The following is an 18040-nucleotide window of genomic DNA, read 5'->3' on the forward strand; positions in this document are numbered from 1 at the left end:
AAGTCCGGGGTGTTTCAGTGCAGCCGAGTGTGGTTGCTGCTGCGGGAGTCCGGGTGGAAGGGAGAGCCCATCCCCGCCTCCGGGCCGTGCTGTCCCAGGGGTGCCCCGCTGCCCAGCACCTCCACCGCTTCCGGGAGGTCAGCGTCCTGAGGGTGCTGGTGGGACTGGCTGAGAAACCCCTAAAAGGCGAGTTCACCTAGGAACAGACACATGGCGTGGGGGCCCTGAGTCCCAGCCGGTGCCCCACTCAGCCAGGAGCCCCGGGGTCCCAGACCCCCGGCCCTGCTCCCCACTCCTCCTCAGGGAGGCCTATGTCCTCCTCTACCTGACCTGGGTCAGCCCTGCCCGGGCAGCCTGCGGGTTCCCAGGGGGCTCCTCACCCAAGTGCACCTCCGGCCTCTGCAGCGCCCGGGGCCTGAGCACTGCAGTGAACCTCTGAGGGCCTTTCTCACCCTGGACATCCGCTGCCACCCGAGACTCAGTGTCCCTGCTGCTGCCTGGAGAGACGTCCCTCGGCCTCTATCTGCCACTCCCCTGCCCGCCCCCCCCCCCCCCGCCCAGTGCTGCACATCTTCCGCCTTTGACCTTCCCAGACTGTCTTTCTTTTACACCGTCGAACATGCTGTGCTTTCTGCTCCCACTCAGCCCACCCTTTGGGGTGCATCCAGGGGTTCATGTCGGCCCTGGAGCCAGAGCCCTCCGTGGCCTTAGCGCTGGCTCCTCCACTGCTGTGTGGCCTTTGGCAAAGGACTTGACCTCTCTGTACAAATACGATTGTTTGGAGTTTCAGTGTAGCAGTGGAGTGCAGACCTCGGGGCAGTGGCTGGCACGCAGACCCCGGGACAGCTGCCGTCGTCGTCCCGGGTGCACCAGCATACCTGCCCCGCCAGCCACCTCTGCCTCTCGTGGCCTCCCAGGTGTCCTGGCAGCAAACGCCCAGTTCTGTGCTTCGTGCTTTCCCCGCCTGTCCCCTCCTCAGGTGTCACTGCGAACCCCTGGAGAGGGAGGACCTCGCTTCTCAGCATCCCTAGAGCCTGGCCGGGCCTGGGCCCAGAGTGGGCGCCCAGCCCGCAGCTCCAGTGGCGAAAGGATGGCCCTAGTTTTGCTCCTGACAGCAGCGAAGTCGCCTGCCCTTTAAACAGCAGGGTCCTTCCAGGAGCAAGGGATGCAGTTGGTGGCGGGGGTGGGGGAGTTTAAGGAGTGGGTCGGCACCTGCTTGGGGTTTGGTGGCAAGTTCCCATTCTTTCTTCTCCGAGGCAACGTGAAATACTTCACCCAGAGCCCTGTCTCACGGGAGGTCTGAAGGGAAGCCCAACACAACAGTGTTCTGTCCTTGCCGTCTGGGGTCCCGCTGCCCGTGCCATGCGCCCAGCAGAACTCAGTGTGATTTCAGCTTCTCCGGGGGGTGGGGGGGGGTCAGGTTGGGGGGGGACTGAGTGCTCCCGTCTTCATGCCAAGAAGCATTTTGGAGCTGTTCTTTTTCTTTCTTTTTTTTCTTTTAAAGGCCGTCACCCACTGCATATGGAAGTTCCCAGGCTAGGGGTTGAATTGCACCTGCAGCTGCCGGCCTACACCACAGCCACAGCCACACCAGATCCTTAACCCACTGAGCGAGGCCAGGGATTGAACCCATATCCTCATAGCTACTAGTTGGATTCGTTTCCACTGTGCCATAATGGGAACTCCTTGGAGCTATTTTTCACACACACACACACACACACACACACACATACACACACACATACACACACACAAAAGAATAAGAGAGAAGAAAAGAGCTAAGCATATGATAACCTTGGCTATTTGATATCTTGAGAGCTCGTGTTTCAAGCACTGTCAGGTCTCAACCATTGGTTAGGGAAAACTATTGAAAACAGCTAAATGTTAAACGCTTGGGGAAGGTAAATACATTAACCAGGTGGATTATGGTGCAGCCATTAGAAGAATTACGGTGATTATAACGCAGTTTGGAAAACTGCATAACTCTCCAAAGTGTGAAGAAAAACATATTGTGAAGTGGTACTTGTTTTTGGACACCAGCTCTGCAGAAACAGCTTGCCCGTGGCCAGGGGGTGGAAGCGGGCGTGAAACGTGTAAGCGGACTGTGCTGAGGGGTGTGCGCGTCATCTGTTGCCAAACTGATGGTCCGTAACAAACACCACCAAACTTAGGGGCCTAAAACAACCACCCTTTTTTTATTGCCCGTGGCTTTATGGGCTTGGCTGAAGGGTTCTTGTGCGCTGGCCGGGCTTCGCTGATCCTGCCTGGGCTCACTCATGCACCTGCTGGCCCCTGGCGGGTCCGCCGGGCCTCGGCTGGCCTGGGAGGCCCTTGCGCAGGGGCTTCTCTCCGCAGACCCTCACATCCCTCCAGCCGGCCAGCCGGGCCTTGTTCTCGTGGTATCTGGGGCCCAACAGGGAGGGGGCAGCTCTCAGGGCCTCGAAGGGCTAGTCTCAGAAATGGCACCCTCACGTCTGCCCCATTCTTCTTGGCTGAAGAGAGGCACTCATCGGGTCAGCCCGAATTCAAGAGGAAATTTAGTGTACCTCCTCGTAGGAGCTGCCACCTCGTGACATGGGATGTGGAAACGAGCGGGGTAGAGAATTGGGACGTTTGGCCAGCAGCCTACACAGTGGGTGGACATTTGTCTCTTACAAAGGGTCCTCTGCTCCGCGGAGAAGGGCCTGATGCCAGGCCCCAGGAAGAAGCACGCAAGGGGAGCTTGGAAGGGCTTGTCCTGCGGGAGAGCGAGGACGTTGAGGATGGCGGGAGTTGAGTCAGTGAGACTCGGAGAGGAGTTCCCCGATGGCCTCGTGGTTAAGGATCCGGCATCATCACTGCTGTGGCGTGGGTCTGATCCCCGGCCTGGAAACTTGGTAGCTGACGCTGGGTGATCACTCTGCAGTGGTCGTTAACCCAGAGCACAGCTCGTCACACTCTGAGGATGGCAGGGAGGCACGTTGAAAACCGACGAAAGGAAGAATCGAACACTCACACGGTCGCTCCCGGATTGTTGCTGAAGCCCTTCCATCCTGCTGCTCCGAGGGGCTAGCGGGGATGCCAGGTGGGCGGGGAGGCTGGCTTTTCTAGAGGTTGAGGAACTGTTTCTCTTTCAACTCTCATTTCACTGGAAGCCTCACGGTTGAGCTGGCCTGTCAGTGTCCCCAAGAATATCAAGCACTGACTCAGGGTCCTTAAATAACCCCTGGGATTTGGGCCTTAAGGGGTCCCTGTTCTTCCCGACTTGGGGTGCACATATTGAATCAGTGTTTCCTGGAGTTCCCTCTGTGGTGAAGTGGGTTCAGGATCTGGCATTGCCACAAGTGTAGTGTAGGTTATGCCTGTGGCTTGTGTTCGATTCCTGGCCCGGGAACTTCCATATGCAGTGGCTGCAGCGGAAAAAGAGAAAAAAAAAAGTTTCCTGACTTCAGAGTCTGAGGGAGCCTGTCTTTCATTAGTTTGTTATCAATAATCAATGTTATCATGAACTAGTAAACACTTACCAAGCATCTGCTCTGTGCCATCTGTGCCAGAGAGTGCAAGTGCAGCTGATCCAGGCACAGAGTCAGCCAGTCCCGCCTCGGCCGGTTCCGATACAGTCACTGGACACACATCCTGGGCTGCTGTGGGTCCACACGGACACTCTCGGAGCTGTCGTCCCACACGTCCCTCTGTGCTTCTTTTCCAGGATGAGCGTGCAAACCATCCGCAATGTTTTCAGTGTGGAAACTGGCTATCGGCTCTCAGACGACCAAATCGTCAACCACTTCCCAAACCACTATGAGCTGACGCGGAAGGATCTGATGGTGAAGAACATCAAGAGATACCGGAAGGAGCTGGAGAAGGAAGGGAGCCCCCTGGCGGAGAAGGACGAAAGTGGGAAATACCTCTACCTGGGTTCGTGCTCCTTCCACTGGCCTTAGGTTTTCAATTAACAGCGGAGGGTTTTTGTTTTTGTTTTTGTTTTCACTTCAGCAGCACGGGGCACGAGGTGGCGACTGTTGGTGTTGATGGATGAACGTGTTTGTGCAAGTTGTCGCTGCCCCCTTTCATTCCAAGTGTCTCCAGAAAGAGAGGGGTGCGGTGGGGCGGGAGGCGGGGATGGTCAGCTTTGGAATCTGAGTTTGTGTGAGTGCCCTGGGCATGTGCGCAGGAGGAGGGGACGTGTCCCAAGCTGCAGACTGCCAGGAGGGGTCACTGCTGCCCAGCAGAGCTGGGGGAGAGTATGCTGGGCTGTTGGAGGGGTTCAGAATCCCTTTGTACACCTGGGCAAAATTACCTAGGTGACCTCTCCAGGCCTCAGTTTCCTCATCCGATAAATGGGAATGGTGACAGTACTACCTCGTGCACAGGTTGCTGTGAGGATTAAATGACCCAGGTTTGTAAAGTACTTAGCACACAGCTAAAAGAGAGAAAGCGTGACAAGAAGACTTTTGAGATAATATAGGTTCAGTTCCAGACCAAAGTAAAGCGAATACCTCAATAAAGCAAGTCACAGGATTTTATTTTGCTTTTCTAGCTCATATAAAAGTTATTATTTTTTGCCTTTTCTAGGGCCGCACCTGTGGCATATGGAGATTCCCAGGCTAGGGATCTAATCAGAGCTGTAGCTTCCAGCCTACGCCAGAGCCACAGCAACGTGGGATCTGAGCCATGTCTGTGACCTACACCACAGCTCACGGCAACGCCAGATCCTTAACCCACTGAGCAAGGGCAGGGATCGAGCCCGCAACCTCATGGTTCCCAGTCGGATTCGTTAACCACTGCGCCACGACGGGAACTCCTAGTTCGTGTAAAAGTTACGGTTACACTGTACTACAGTCTCTCAGGTGTGCAATAGCATCATATCTTTCAAAAAAAACAGTACATATACTTTGTTAAATTTAAAATTTTTTTTGCTGCTTCGGCGTCAAGTGAAAGTTCTCAGGCCAGGGACTGAACCCCATGGCACAGCAGCAACTGAGCCACTGTGTTGACAACGCCAGATCCTTAACCCACTGCATCACAAGAGAACTTTTTTTTTTTTTTTTGCTTTTTAGGGCCACACTTGTGGCATATGTAAGTTCCCAGGCTAGGGGTCAAATCAGAGCTACAGCTGCTGGCCTACACCATGCCATAGCAACACAGGATCTGAGCCCTGTCTGTGACCTACACCATGGCTCACGGCAGCACCAGATCCTTAACCCACTGCATGAGGCCAGGGATCGAACCTAAAACCTCAAGGTTACTAGTCAGATTCGTTTCCAGGGCGCCACATGGGAACTCCAAGAACTCCTTTTTAAATTAAGGTATATACAGTTGTGCTCATGTGGTGCGTAGCGGGTTAAGGACCCAGTGTTGTCACTGCTGTGGCACGGGTTCGATCCCTGGCCCAGGAACTTCCACATGCCGCAGGTGCAGCCAAAAAAAAAAAGGAAGAAAAAGAAACTTTATTGCTAAAAGAATGCTAACCATTACCTGAGCCTTCAGCAAGTTGTATAGATTTCTTGCAATAGTGACGTCAGAGATCACTGACCACAGACCACCCTCACAAACACAGTGAAGAAGTTTGAACTCCTATGAGAATGACCAAAATGTGACATAAAGACACAAAGTGAGCAAATGGTCTTGGGAAAATGGTGCTGATAAACTTGCTCTCTGGCAGGTTGTCACACACCTCACCTCGTAAAAGGCGCAGTGTCTGCAGAGCACATCAAACGAGGGGTGCCTGTGTTGTTCGGGGTCCACGGCAGAAGCCCTTGCTCCTCGCGATGCTGGGCAGGGGCGGGGGGGAAGGAAACAGGCCCCGAAAAGGCAGTGGCGGTGTTTTTCGGCCCGTGGCCCCTGTTGGGCGGGCTCACTGTTGTCCCCTCGTTGTTACCCTCAGACTTTGTCCCTGTCACCTACATGCTGCCCGCCGACTACAACCTGTTTGTGGAGGAGTTCCGGAAAAGCCCCTCCAGCACCTGGATCATGAAACCTTGTGGCAGAGCCCAGGGCAAGGGTATCTTTCTGATCAACAAGCTCTCGCAGATCAAAAAGTGGTCCCGGGACAGCAAAACCTCTTCGTAAGTGGGGGGGCACGTTGCGCATGTTTCTGGCAGCTGCCCCGTGTCCTCTGCCTTTTGCCTACGGCCAGGGGGGCCCTCACCTGCTTTTCCAGGTGTGCAGCCTTTGTCCAGGTGTACACGTGGTGGCAGGGCAAGACTCTGCAGCCACGATAGCGCCGCCAGCCGTGGAATCCCACCTGGGGATGGCGCGGAAGGCAGCGTGAGGTCCCAGGAGCCTCGCGGGCTGCTTTGTTCTGGTTGTTGGGGGGAAACCCATCCAGTCCTGGTGTTTCCCGCGGCAGCGGAGCGCATCTTAGCACCCGGTGCCCGGGCTTGAACCCTGCTTGGCACGCGCCTCCAGGTGAATTTTGCTGTGTAGACTGTAGTTCTTCATCGGGGTGAACTGGGGACATGAAGCGCGGCAGCCTCAGGGCCGAGGTGGGGATGGGACAGCTGTGTGTGTGGCCAGGACAAGGGAGATGAGGCGGCAGTCAGCCTGGTCCCCTCCCTGGGCTGGGGCCTTCTGGCAACCGAGGACGCCGGGGGCTTCAGTCCAAGGCTCGCTTCGCCTCTCCGAGGCCCTTAACTGCAGGAAATGCCCGGAGGCCACGTCCGTGCCAACCTTTCCTGGTGGGGTGATGGCTCCGCTGGCGTTCCCAGGAGTGGCAGGGCTGCCTCCCATGCCCTGCGTTTAAGCCTGACTGCATGATGCCAGCCCGCCCGCCCCAGGGGCACCTGCGGGTTCCACCTCCCCCCCATCTTCTCCCCACCCCCACCCCCAGGCAGCCTCTCACCTAATGAGAGGCAGGGAGCCTGGCAGCAGCCGACCCGAGACCTCTGGTCTCTGCCCAGGTTCGTGTCTCAGTCGCCCAGGGAGGCCTACGTGATCTCTCTGTACATCAGCAACCCGCTCCTCATCGGCGGCAGGAAGTTCGACCTGCGCTTGTACGTCCTGGTGTCCACGTACCGCCCCCTGCGCTGCTACATGTAAGAGCCGGGCTTTCCCTCCCGTCCTGGAGACGGTGCCCTGACGCGATGCCCCCGCTCCTCGGCGCCCTTGCGAGGGTCGGTCACGCTCACCAAGCCTGGCATGTGTTCCCTGGTGACCGCGATGGTCGCTTTGATGCTAATGCGAGTCCGAAAAATAAAAAGCGGCTTATTCAGGATTTCTTGCTGTACCGTCATGGCGCAGCGCAACCGAATCCGACTAGGAACCTTGAGGTTGCAGGTTCGATCCCTGGCCTCGATCCGTGGGTTAAGGATCCGGCGTTGCTATGAGCTGTGGTGTAGGTCACAGACACAGCTCGGATCTGGTGTTGCTGTGGCTGTGGTGTAGGGCTGTTGGCTACAGCTCCGATTAGACCCCCTAGGCTGGGAACCTCCATATGCAGTGGGTATGGCCCTAAAAAGAAAAAAAAAGACAAAATAAAAAAAAAAGAGTTCTTGCTGTGGTGCTCTGGGTTAAGGATCCACCTTGTCTCTGTGGAGGCACAGGTTCAATCCCTGGCCCAGTGTTGCCCCAGCTTCGGCGTAGGTCACAGCTCTGGCTCGGATTCGATCCCTGGCCTGGGAACTTCCATACGCCCTGGGTGCGGCCCCAAAAGAAAAATAAAAAAAACTTTTAACCTGGCAAAAGTACTCAGTGAAAGAAGCCAGATACGCAGATGCAGACGGCCATGTGTTGTACAATTCTGTTTATGTGACACGCCCAGAAGAGGCAAAACATTGTAGAGACAGGAAGTAGATTAGTAGATTAGGGTCGGCCCAGCCCTGGCGTTGGGAAGCTACTGCTGGTGGTCACAGGGCTTGTTTGGGGTGATGCAGATGTTATCCGGTTGATTGTGGTAGTGGTTGCACACTCTGAATATGCCGGAAAGCAATGGATGTGTTACCTGGCACATGAATTACATCTTAATAAAGCTGCTGTATAAAACCATAACAAAATTTAAAAAGCAGTGCTTTAAAAAGTGTAAAACAGGAGTTCCCTGGTGGTGCAGCAGGTTAAAGATCTGGTGTCATCACTGCCGTGGCGCAGGTTCGATCCCTGGCCCAGGACATGCAAAAAAAAGTTTAAAACAAAGAGAGCAGCTCTTTTCAGTGAACAAAAGTGTTATGTTTTATGTCTGTTGTCAGAGTCTTGAGCTCACCTGGATTCCCCCTTAGGTACAAACTCGGGTTTTGCCGCTTTTGCACCGTGAAGTACACCCCCAGCACCAGTGAGCTGGATAACATGTTCGTTCATCTCACCAACGTTGCCATTCAGAAACACGGGGTAAGCGTTTCTTTTCATCTGGGCTTCAGGAAACGGACCGCCTTTGAGGGTTTCTTTCCTCTTCTACTTGCAGGCGGGGGCGAGGGGGTGTAGGGCTTGGGTTTACGATGCCCGGGCACTGATGGGCAGGGGGAGCCCCAGGCATCCAGTGTGGTCGTCCTGAGCCTCACACCTGAATTCCAGCCTGGGGTGGGGGTGGGCACTTGGAGAAAGTCCCGCATTCAAGCCCTGTCTTTCTAGGTTTCTGACCTTGGGCAAGTTCGTTGACTCTCAGAGCTGGGGTGTCTCCAGCTGTAACAGGAGGGTGTGTATATGCATATACACACCATCCACGTGTATGGAACATATAATAGCATAGAACACACATGGGATAACATGTAATGTTATCGTCTTAAGAGACTGTTGCGAGGATTACGAGGGAGGACTTAACCAATCACTGAGTTGTAGACCAGACTCTCGACGGAGCATCATCCGGGTTGGTCCGGCGCCAAGTGCTGGGGCTGCAGTCCTGAGCCTTCGGCCTCTTCTCTCATGGAGCCTAAAGCCTGTGGGCGCGGGGAAGTCACCCTGTAATCCCATGGTGACCGTGTCGCCCCAGACTGAGGTCGAGGATGCAGACCCAGGAGAGCCTGGAATGAAAGAAGCCCTGGTCCGGGTGTTGGGAGGCTGCCCAGCACAAGTGGGCCTGAGCAGAGACCTCCAGTCTGAGCAGGGGTTCCCCAGGTGGAGGTGGGGAAAGAATGTTCCAGCAGAGGGTGCAGGGGTGCTGAGCCCCGTGGTGGGAAGGAGCCCTGCAGAGGCTGAACGGAGTCAGAGCAGCTGGAGCCCAGACGAAGGCGGTGGAGTTGAGGGACCTGGAGGGCCAGCGAGGGCCACAGGACATGGGGGGGTTCTCCGCAGGCTTTGGGGCTTCAATCCTCCTAACCCGCAGGTCCTGAGGGTTCTTTTCCTTAGAAAGCCTCTTTGTTTGCATCTTGCTTGAATGGAAGCCTGAATACCCTGGTCTTTTTTATAATTCGAGTAGAAAAAGGGTAAATTTGGAGAGAGGACGACGTTTTTAATTTATATTATTTTTAGGGCCGCACCCGCGGCATATGGAGGTTCCCAGACTAGGGGTCGAATCGGAGCTGTGGCCGCTGGACTACACCACAGCCACAGCAATGTGGGATCTGAGCCGTGTCTGTGACCTACGCCACAGCTCCTGGCAACGCCAGATCCTTAACCCACTGAGCGAGGCCAGAGATTGAACCTGCGTCCTTGTGGATGCTAGTCGGGTTTGTTACCGCTGAGGCACAACGGGAACTGCAGAACATATTTTTGAGGGACCTACTGAAGGGTTTGGTCAGACCAGCTGGGCTCAGTCCCACATCCGTCACTTACCCTCCGTGAGACGTGGGCAAGTCACCCCGCCTCCCTCTCAAGCAGGAGCCCTGGTTTTTACCTTGCTGGTTGTGAAATGACAGGGGCCACCACTTACTGAGGGTGGCAGCTGTCTTCGGTGTGAGGCCGACCCTGGTTCCCCGCCCATCAGGTTTCCGTGAGAGCGTTGTCATTCCAAGGTTCACAGTTGGAGGCGAAGTCCTTACCTGTAAAAATCGGGAAAATGCTCTTTCAGGTGACACAGCCCAGAACTTACCAGCCATTTGGAGAAAGCTGGACAGTGACATCCGAGCCTTGGGAGCAAGTAGCACGTTTCCTGAAGTCTGGGTGGGGGCCAGGGAACGACAGTGACCGACCTCAAGTCCCCCTGGTGTCCTGACGGCACTCCCGGTGTGTTGGCCTGCAGAGCCGCCTCCACATGGGGGTGCCAGACCGAAACTGGGAGGGTCCCCTTTGACGGGCCTTCTCAGGACCTCAGCCGCCGGGTCACCCTTTCCGTGATCAAGAAAGAGAAACCATTTTTTTTTAAATGAAAGAGAGCAGAGGCAGTGCTTTAGCCCGCATCTCGCCATGCACCAGAGACAGCAGCGCTTTCCATACCCGTCCTGTTAGCAAATGCTTTGCTTTCTGACTAAGAAGGTGCTTCCTCTGAGAAACCTCCGTTTCAGCCTTGAACGAAAGCTTAAGGCTCTCGTTTGGCACCGCATAGAAAATAGATGTTATACTGAACACGACTGTGTGCAGCCGTGGCTCTGCCCGTCCGTCGAGTCCCGGGGGCAGAGGGCCACCCCGCACTCTGGGGCAGGATGACAAGACAGTTCCCTGCCCCCAGGAAGCTCAGAATCCAGCTGCAGTGAGGGGCAGATCAGCAGGAGACCTGGTGCTGCTTTGGGGGTGCCCCAGTAGGGGTGGGGTGCAGGTGCGGGAGGCTGCGTTAACCCTGACTCCCTGGAGCGGAGCCCGAGCCGAGCGGGAGCGGAGGATGAGGCAGAGGAGGAGACGAAAGGGCAAGGGTGGGGCCTGAAATGCGGCAGTGTTGCTAGTTGATATGATAAAAGTGTTCTGAGATAATTCTGATAAAAGCCCCGTCCAAAAAAGAGATGTTTATCCTGCTTTTTGTATCTATGTGCATGCGTGTGTAAGGCTGGGTTTTTTTTTTTTATAAAGTGTATACTTTATGCCTCTAGCGCTTTTTTTTTTTTTTTTTAAGTAAACGCATTTTTCTTGATAGAACAGAGCATCTGTGACTGGATAAGGAAGAGTATTGCTGGACATTTAGCCTGGTTTTGTCCCGAAACTGCTTTGGGGGATGCAAACACTGAGTGATGTATTTGAGAGCCCATTTCAGGTGAACAAGCATGGGCAGGCACCTCATCTAATAAGAATTGATGTGTAAAAGGAATTTGTCTCTGACCCTGAAAGAGTGTTTTTGTAGCTAATTCTCTGTTTCTATTTGTAAACAGAGTCTGCTCTGGGGCCTTGATGGGGTCCCGGATGTTGGTTATTAGGCTGGTTTTGTTTTGGTTGACAGCTCTCAGCTTTACACTCAGAAAATGAAATCCCCGTCTCATAACTTTCTGACACACTTCAGTATTTTCTAAGCTTTCTGCCTCCAAAAGGGACAGTGTGGGGAGAACATTAGACTGTTGAGGGCAGAGAAATAGCGCATGGAACTGGCTTCGGAAAACTCTGGCTAAGGTCCAGCCCTGTGGCAGCCAGGATGAAGCTTTTCTGAGCTCGTCTTCTCCGAGAGATGGGACATTGTGAGCGATGTTGTGGTGTGGGGCTCTTAAACCACAGGCGTGTCGCAGCTCACGCCCAGCTGGGCTTCTGGGGAAGCAGAGGCAGAGATGAGCATTCGGGAGGGAGGTTTGCTGGGGTAGGAGGTCAGGAGCAGCAGCAGCAAGGGTGGAGGGGAGTGGGACCCGACGGGGGGACGTTCAAGTCTGGCTGCAGTGAGGCAGGGGCCCCAGCCCACCCCAGGGGGGAAGCCGGAGACAAGACCCTGGCACCAGCCCATCGCTGGCCACGGGCTGCCCGGGGAGGGCCTGGACCGGGCAGGTCCTTTAGTCGAGGGCAGCTCCCAGGAGGGTCTTTGCTGGAGGAGTGAGAGCCTCGGTCTCGAAGGGGTCTGGGGTGGGGCTCCACAGCCTCAGCCGTGAGGGGTGAGTCAACTCTGAGAAGACCAGAGTCGAGTGCAGTCGGCCCTCGGTATCCAAGGGTGCCGTATCTGTGGATTCAGCCACCTGTGAATCCACGCGATTTGGGGACAAAGACAATCCTGGAAAGTTCCAGCAAGCAAAACTTGAGTTTAGTGCTTGATGGCAACTATTTACAAAGCGTTTATGTTGTATTTACAACTGTGTACGTGGCTCTTGTATCATGTTAGGTATTGCACATAATCAGAGATAATTTGCAGTGCAGGGGAGATGCCGAGGGTGTGTGGAAGCAGATACTCCGCCACTCTATGTAGGCGACTTAGGCACCCGAGGACTTCGGGGTCCTAAGGGGGTCCTGGAACCGTGCGCTGCGGATACCGAGGGGCGGCTACGTTTTAAGGACGCGCAGGTGTGGGCGGCGCAGAGCCCCGGGGCTGCCCCGGGCGGAGGAGGCCGAGAGCAGGGGCAGCTTCCTCGCCTGCACTGCCCGGCCCGCCCCCTTTCCCGTCGCCAGGAGGACTACAACCACATCCACGGGGGCAAGTGGACGGTCAGCAACCTGCGGCTCTACCTCGAGAGCACCCGCGGCAAGGAGGTGACCAGCAAGCTGTTCGACGAGATCCACTGGATCATCGTGCAGTCCCTGAAGGCCGTGGCCGTGAGTCCCGGGGGCTGCGGGGGTGGGCAGGGCGGAGAGCGCCGGGGAGGCAGTGCAGACCTGGCCAGGGAGTGGGATTTGGGGGTGCTTGTTCTCTCGCTAAAAGTATCTGTTTTTACAGTGCCACCTCTTACGCATCTGCAGAGGCCACGGGGTTCCGGGAGGGGAGGGCCCGGCTCCGGCTGCTGCTCTGCAGCCTCGGCCAGAACCTCTGCAGACGTGCAGGGGGTGCTGTCAGCTCAGCTCTTCTGCTCCTCTGAGCCGATGATGAAAATTTTGGCCTAAGCTGATGTTTTGGAGATGGACTGCCCGCAGCCTCCTTATTCTTAGGCTTCCTGCTCTGCTGTTTCAGAGACACTTAGGGCTGGAGAGATCCTCTCTCTCTTTTAACCTCAAGTCTGTTTGCAGTTTTGGGTTTATTTCACTGTTCTAAAACAGTTGCTCGTCTGTTTTTGTGTTTCGTCTTGTTTTGTTTTTTGCTGTGCCTGCGGCATGTGAAAGTTCCCGGTCCAGGGATCAAACCCATGCCACAGCAGCGACCTGAGCCGCTGCGGTGACAACCTGACAGTGCCAGATCGGTAACTCAGAGCACAAGGGAACTCCTATTTTCAGAGGAAGAGAAAAGAATAAACCCCGGAGCACTATTTTTAGTGCAGAGGCTGGTGGCCAGGTGGCAGTGGGCGCCCACACACTTGGAGTTGAGGGCTGTGAAAAGAGCCTCGCTTCGCAGAGTTGGGAACCTGTGACATTGCTGTTCTAGAGAAAGTGTGTGATGTGCGTTTGACAGCGAGGTGGGAGTGTGTGAAAATATTTCTGTGAAACCTTCCTAGGGGAAGAGTAAGGCCCTCTCTCCCATTTTTATTTTATTTTATTTTATTTTATTTTTTTAGTACCCAAACCTGCCGCATATGGAAGTTCTCAGGCTGGGGATCAAACCTGTGCTGCCACTCACCAGGTCCTTAACCCACTGTGCCCCAGCAGGAACTCCCCATTTTTATCTTGGAAAACTGCCGACCGACACTGATTCTCTTGTGTGGGAAAAGCTTTGTCAGAACAACCTTGTCAAGAAAATCACGGGCAGGCTAGGGGTCGAATCCGAGCTGCTGTTGCCGGCCTACACCACAGCCACAGCAACTCAGGATCCAAGCCACGTCTGCGACCTACACCACAGCTCACGGCAATGCCAGATCCTTAACGCACTGAGCAAGGCCAGGGATCCAACCTGCGTCCTCATGGATGCTGGTCGGGTTCGTTACCCCTGAGCCGTGTCGGGAACTCCAGCTTCCTTGTGTCTCGAGTTGAGCTCTTCCTGTTTCACAGAGTCTAAGGAGGTGGCAGTGCCTCCAGGCCACGTCTCTGGCTTCCAGGGAGAACCAGCGGGGGCAGAAACCCAGGGTCTAGTTGGTCTAGGTAACCGTTGGAGAGATCCATCACAGGGGCCACGTTTCACATTTCCTACCTCCCGTCTGGAACCTTGATGGCTTTGTGGGGATCACGGGGGAATGTGTGGGGAGTCCTGGGCTCAGAGCTCAACCAGCAAGTTGGCCCAATCGCTTGGCCTGCGTAGGCCTGGCGGGTCCCCTCTGCGAAATTGGGATCATAGCTCTGATGTCTCCAGCTTGTTGTGTGAACTCGCTCAGCAGAGGTTAACTTTCCAGCCAGGGGTGTAAATGCCAGCGGCTGTCACACAGCCATGCGGGAGCCTTAGTGCCTGATTCAGCCAGCCCCTCCGCCCTCTTCTTGACTCACCTCGGTCTCCCTGAGGGGCAGAGTTTTGAGACATACATCCTGGAGTTCCCTGGTGGTGCAGTGGGTCAAGGATCTGGTGTCGTCACTACCGTGGCTCAGGTCACTGCTATGGTGAGGGTTCGATCCCTGGCCCGGGAACTTCTGCACGCTGCGGGCACAGCCAGAAAAAAAAAAAAAAGGAGGAAACTGTATCTGCCTGTCTTGAGGCTGGACCCTCTGGCAGACAGCTGCCTCTGAGCGACAACTCTGGGGCCTCAGCCTCCTGAGCCGAAAAGCTGTTGGATTTCTAAGTTCTGAGGGTTTGGAGAGCAGAGATTTATTGATTCAGCTTTTACTCACTTAGCAAATATTTGGCCACCCTGTTTTTCCCAGGTGTGTTGCCTTCCGGGAATTTCGGGGTGGGTGGTCAGGGAGACTGTGGCTGCAGTAACTGGTGCCGGTATAGACTGCGTCGCGGGGCCCAGGGCCAGGACACGGGCCGGGGGGGGGGAAGCCACAGCCTGGGGACAGTGTGCTCAGAGGGCAGAGACACCAGCATTGGGGGATGATAGGGTTGGTGACTTCCTGTCCTGCAGAGGCTTTTGGGGACAGTGGTGTGGGCACGCCAGGTTAGGATACCAGGCTTTCGGTGGAAATTTGATTCCACCAAATTTCTACATGATGAAAGAGCCTGCCCGGCCTGGATTTCCTCCAGTGAGAGCTCACTGGGCTCTCTCCCCTGAGGCCTTTCCTGCTCTAAATCCACTGGGCTTTTGTTTTTGTCTTTTTAGGGCCACACCCATGGCACATGGAAGTTCGCAGCCTAGGGGTCGAATCAACGCCACAGCCACTGCAACGTTGGATCCTTCACCCACTGAGCGAGGCCAGGGATCGAACCTGTGTCCTTCTGGATGCTAGTCAGATTCTTTTCTGCTGAGCCACAAGGGGAACTCCCTAAATCCAGTGTTTTAAGTAGAGTCCGGGCATCCACTGCCATGTCCCTCTGCCTCCGTCACCGTGGGGCACGCGAGCGTCGCCGGGAAGCGTGTGGCCCTGTTGCCTGCTGGGCTTCTCCCGGAGGATTGACTGCAGGCAGCCTGGGATTCTGTTGTACACAAGCGGCTGGTAGTTTTGTTTGTTTGTTTGAATGCACTCGCAGGACAGTTTATGAGGTGGAATTAAAAGTGAAGAGGAAGGAGTTCTCTGGTGGCGCAGCAGGTTAGGGACCCGGCGTTGTCCCTGTAGGGGCTGGGTTTGCTGCTGTGACATGTGTTCAGTCCCTGGCCTGGGGAACTTCCACATGCTGCGGGTGTAGCCAAAAAAAAAATCCGAAATTAAGAAAATCCAAAAATTTTAAGTAAGTGGATTAGACTTTTGTCACAGAAAACAGAGGATCATAAGCTCCCATCCTGTGGAGGGACTGACAACCTGATGGACCTGGTGTGTGTGTGTGTGTGTGTGTGTGTGAGAGAGAGAGAGAGACGAGGTTGGGGCTGACAGCCCAGTGGGCCGTGTGAGCATCTGTGTGTGTGTGCGCGCGTGCGCGTGTAGCAAGGCTGCACACACCTGAACTCCAGGCGCCCGGGCTTTGGCGCCGGACTCGTGTCCGCTCTGAGGAGTCCGGTGCTGGCGGAGACCCATGCTGCTGGTCATCGAGCCTCTGCTGAGGGAGCCGTGCAGACACTGCAGTTACGTCTTGAACCCCCTTCCTGGGGTTGCGGAGCCCCCCGTCCCGGGGCCTCGTAGGAGGAACAAGGGGAGAAGGTGTAGGGGGCAGAGGACGGCCGGTGACAAGTCCCCCCTGTGCGGAGGGTGCTGCCGCTCTAACCTGCTGCGTCTCCACGTTGCGGGCCCGGCGCGGCCCGTGACCGGCTGCCTCTCCCCGCAGCCGGTGATGAACAACGACAAACACTGCTTCGAGTGCTACGGCTACGACATCATCATCGACGACAGGCTGAAGCCCTGGCTGATCGAGGTAACGGGTCCCCCCGTCGGTGCCCACGCCAGAGCCCTCGCCCCCGTGCTCCCAGCCCGCAGAGCCGGGCCTGTCCCCCTGCTTCCAGATGAGCGGGGTGCCCCCGCCGCAGGGTGCTTTGCTCCCCGAGGCCCAGCCCTGTCCTCTGGGCGGACATAGTTCCCGTTCAGGAAAGGAGCTCACACACCGGACCCCCTCGGGACGTGGCGGCGTCCCGTCCGGAGATGAGGCCCGCTGTCCTCTGGGGATGAAGGCTGTTTGGCAGCAGGTGCATCTGCCTTTTCAAGGCGTGGACACGAGGGAGGGGTGGCTGTTCTAGACAGGGTCCGGCGCACACACCCTTCTCCTGACGACAGCGACGGTGGGGGCGGGCCGCCCTCTGAGGTCCAGACAGAGCCCGTCTGGCCAGGGCTGTCCTGCTTTGCTCTGCAGCCAGGAGGACAAGCCTCTAGCACATAGGGCGGGACGGGCTGCAAGAGGGCAGGCCGTCCTCTGCCGGCTCGTCCGCGTGGCCACTGAGTGCCGTGTCTTCTCACCGCTCCCACGTGGAGAGGCACAGCTCAGGCCTTTAGCTCAGGCCTGTTTCAAAGCTGAGTCTCAAGAGCAGGTCAGAGCGAGTGGTCCCTGTAGGAAAAGTCAGTGGGGACCCCTGCAGGGAGCGGGCCGGAGAGCCAGGGGATGGGAGAGCGAGCTCCGTGTGTGTGTGTGTGTGTGTGTGTGTGTGTGTGTGTGTGTGTGTGTAGGTGAGTGTAGGTGTAGGTGCAGGTGGATGGGTCAGTCCCGTCTGCAGAGCTGTGAAAAAGTTGTGTTTGGTCTTCCTCCATCTTAAACCGTAACTCGAATGGAAGCCAAGCTTTCCTGATGAGCTGGGATCTACAGACGTTACTTCTGAAGTAGTGACAGAGCTGACCTGGAGCACGCTTTTTAGTAAGAATTACAGGAGTTCCCGTCGTGGCGCAGTGGTTAACAAATCCGACTAGGAACCATGAGGTTGCGGGTTCGATCCCTGCCCTTGCTCAGTGGGTTAAGGACCCAGCGTTGCCGTGAGCTGTGGTGTAAGTTGCAGACACGGCTCAGATTCTGCATTGCTGTGGTTCTGGTGTAGGCTGGCGGCTATAGCTCTGATTCGACCCCTAGCCTGGGAACCTCCATATGCCGTGGGAGTGGCCCTAGAAAAGACAAAAAAAAAAAAGAATTACAGTGTTAGGTGACACATGTGGGGGTGACTTCAGGGCACCTGAGGCTCACACGATCCTGCCACTGTGCACATGGCCACCCTGCTGGCAGCGCGGGGACCCAGTCTGACGACTTGGCAGAAACTTGAACAACTTGTGGTCCTGCTGCCACGTCTCTCCCGCAGCCTGAGAAGACGGCCAACCAAGGTCATTACAACTGTGCCTAAAGTAAGAGTGAACGGGCTCTGTGGTCTTGCCTCCAAAACCCGCAGCTCCAGTCTGATCACAAGAAGTACACCAGACAAAGCCCAATAAAGAGGCGTTCCACAAAATACTTGCGTAGCACTCTGCAAAACACCCGAGATCACTGTAAACTTTATAAAATTGTTCCAGCCAAGAGGAGGCTTAACTCTTTAGAGTCTTTAGACAAGACAACTACACGTACCATGATGTCCAAGAGGGGATCCTAGAACAACAAAAGGATATTAGATGAGAACGAAGGAAATCTGAGTAAACTATGGGGTTTAGTTAATAATCACACGTCAATATTGGGTCATTAACTACGACAAATGTACTGTGCCGATGAAGGATGTCAGCAGTAGGAGAAGGAGGTGTGACATACGGGGACTTGCTCCTGCTTTGGTAACTTTTCCCTAGACGTCAA

The 18040-nt window shown here is 55.6% G+C and overlaps 1 protein-coding gene across 5 annotated transcripts in view; it reads left to right on the plus strand.

The window, feature by feature from the left end:
• The window catches only part of TTLL1 (TTL family tubulin polyglutamylase complex subunit L1), a 34588-nt gene that overhangs the window by 12091 nt on the left and 4457 nt on the right, over window positions 1-18040 (plus strand). For 3 of the 5 annotated variants that reach the window (XM_047786057.1, XM_047786058.1, XM_047786056.1), the window contains 6 exons: window positions 3689-3897; window positions 5867-6047; window positions 6882-7016; window positions 8193-8301; window positions 12355-12498; window positions 16115-16201. In XM_047786057.1, the coding sequence (XP_047642013.1) occupies window positions 3689-3897; window positions 5867-6047; window positions 6882-7016; window positions 8193-8301; window positions 12355-12498; window positions 16115-16201 (865 nt within the window). Of the gene's footprint in view, window positions 1-2922; window positions 3065-3688; window positions 3898-5866; window positions 6048-6881; window positions 7017-8192; window positions 8302-12354; window positions 12499-16114; window positions 16202-18040 lie in introns of those variants that run through there. The other 2 variants (XM_047786060.1, XM_047786059.1) reach the window with 2 other exon arrangements.

The sequence above is a fragment of the Phacochoerus africanus genome, chromosome 7 (assembly GCF_016906955.1).
Source record: "Phacochoerus africanus isolate WHEZ1 chromosome 7, ROS_Pafr_v1, whole genome shotgun sequence".
Classification (NCBI taxonomy): Eukaryota; Metazoa; Chordata; class Mammalia; order Artiodactyla; family Suidae; genus Phacochoerus; species Phacochoerus africanus.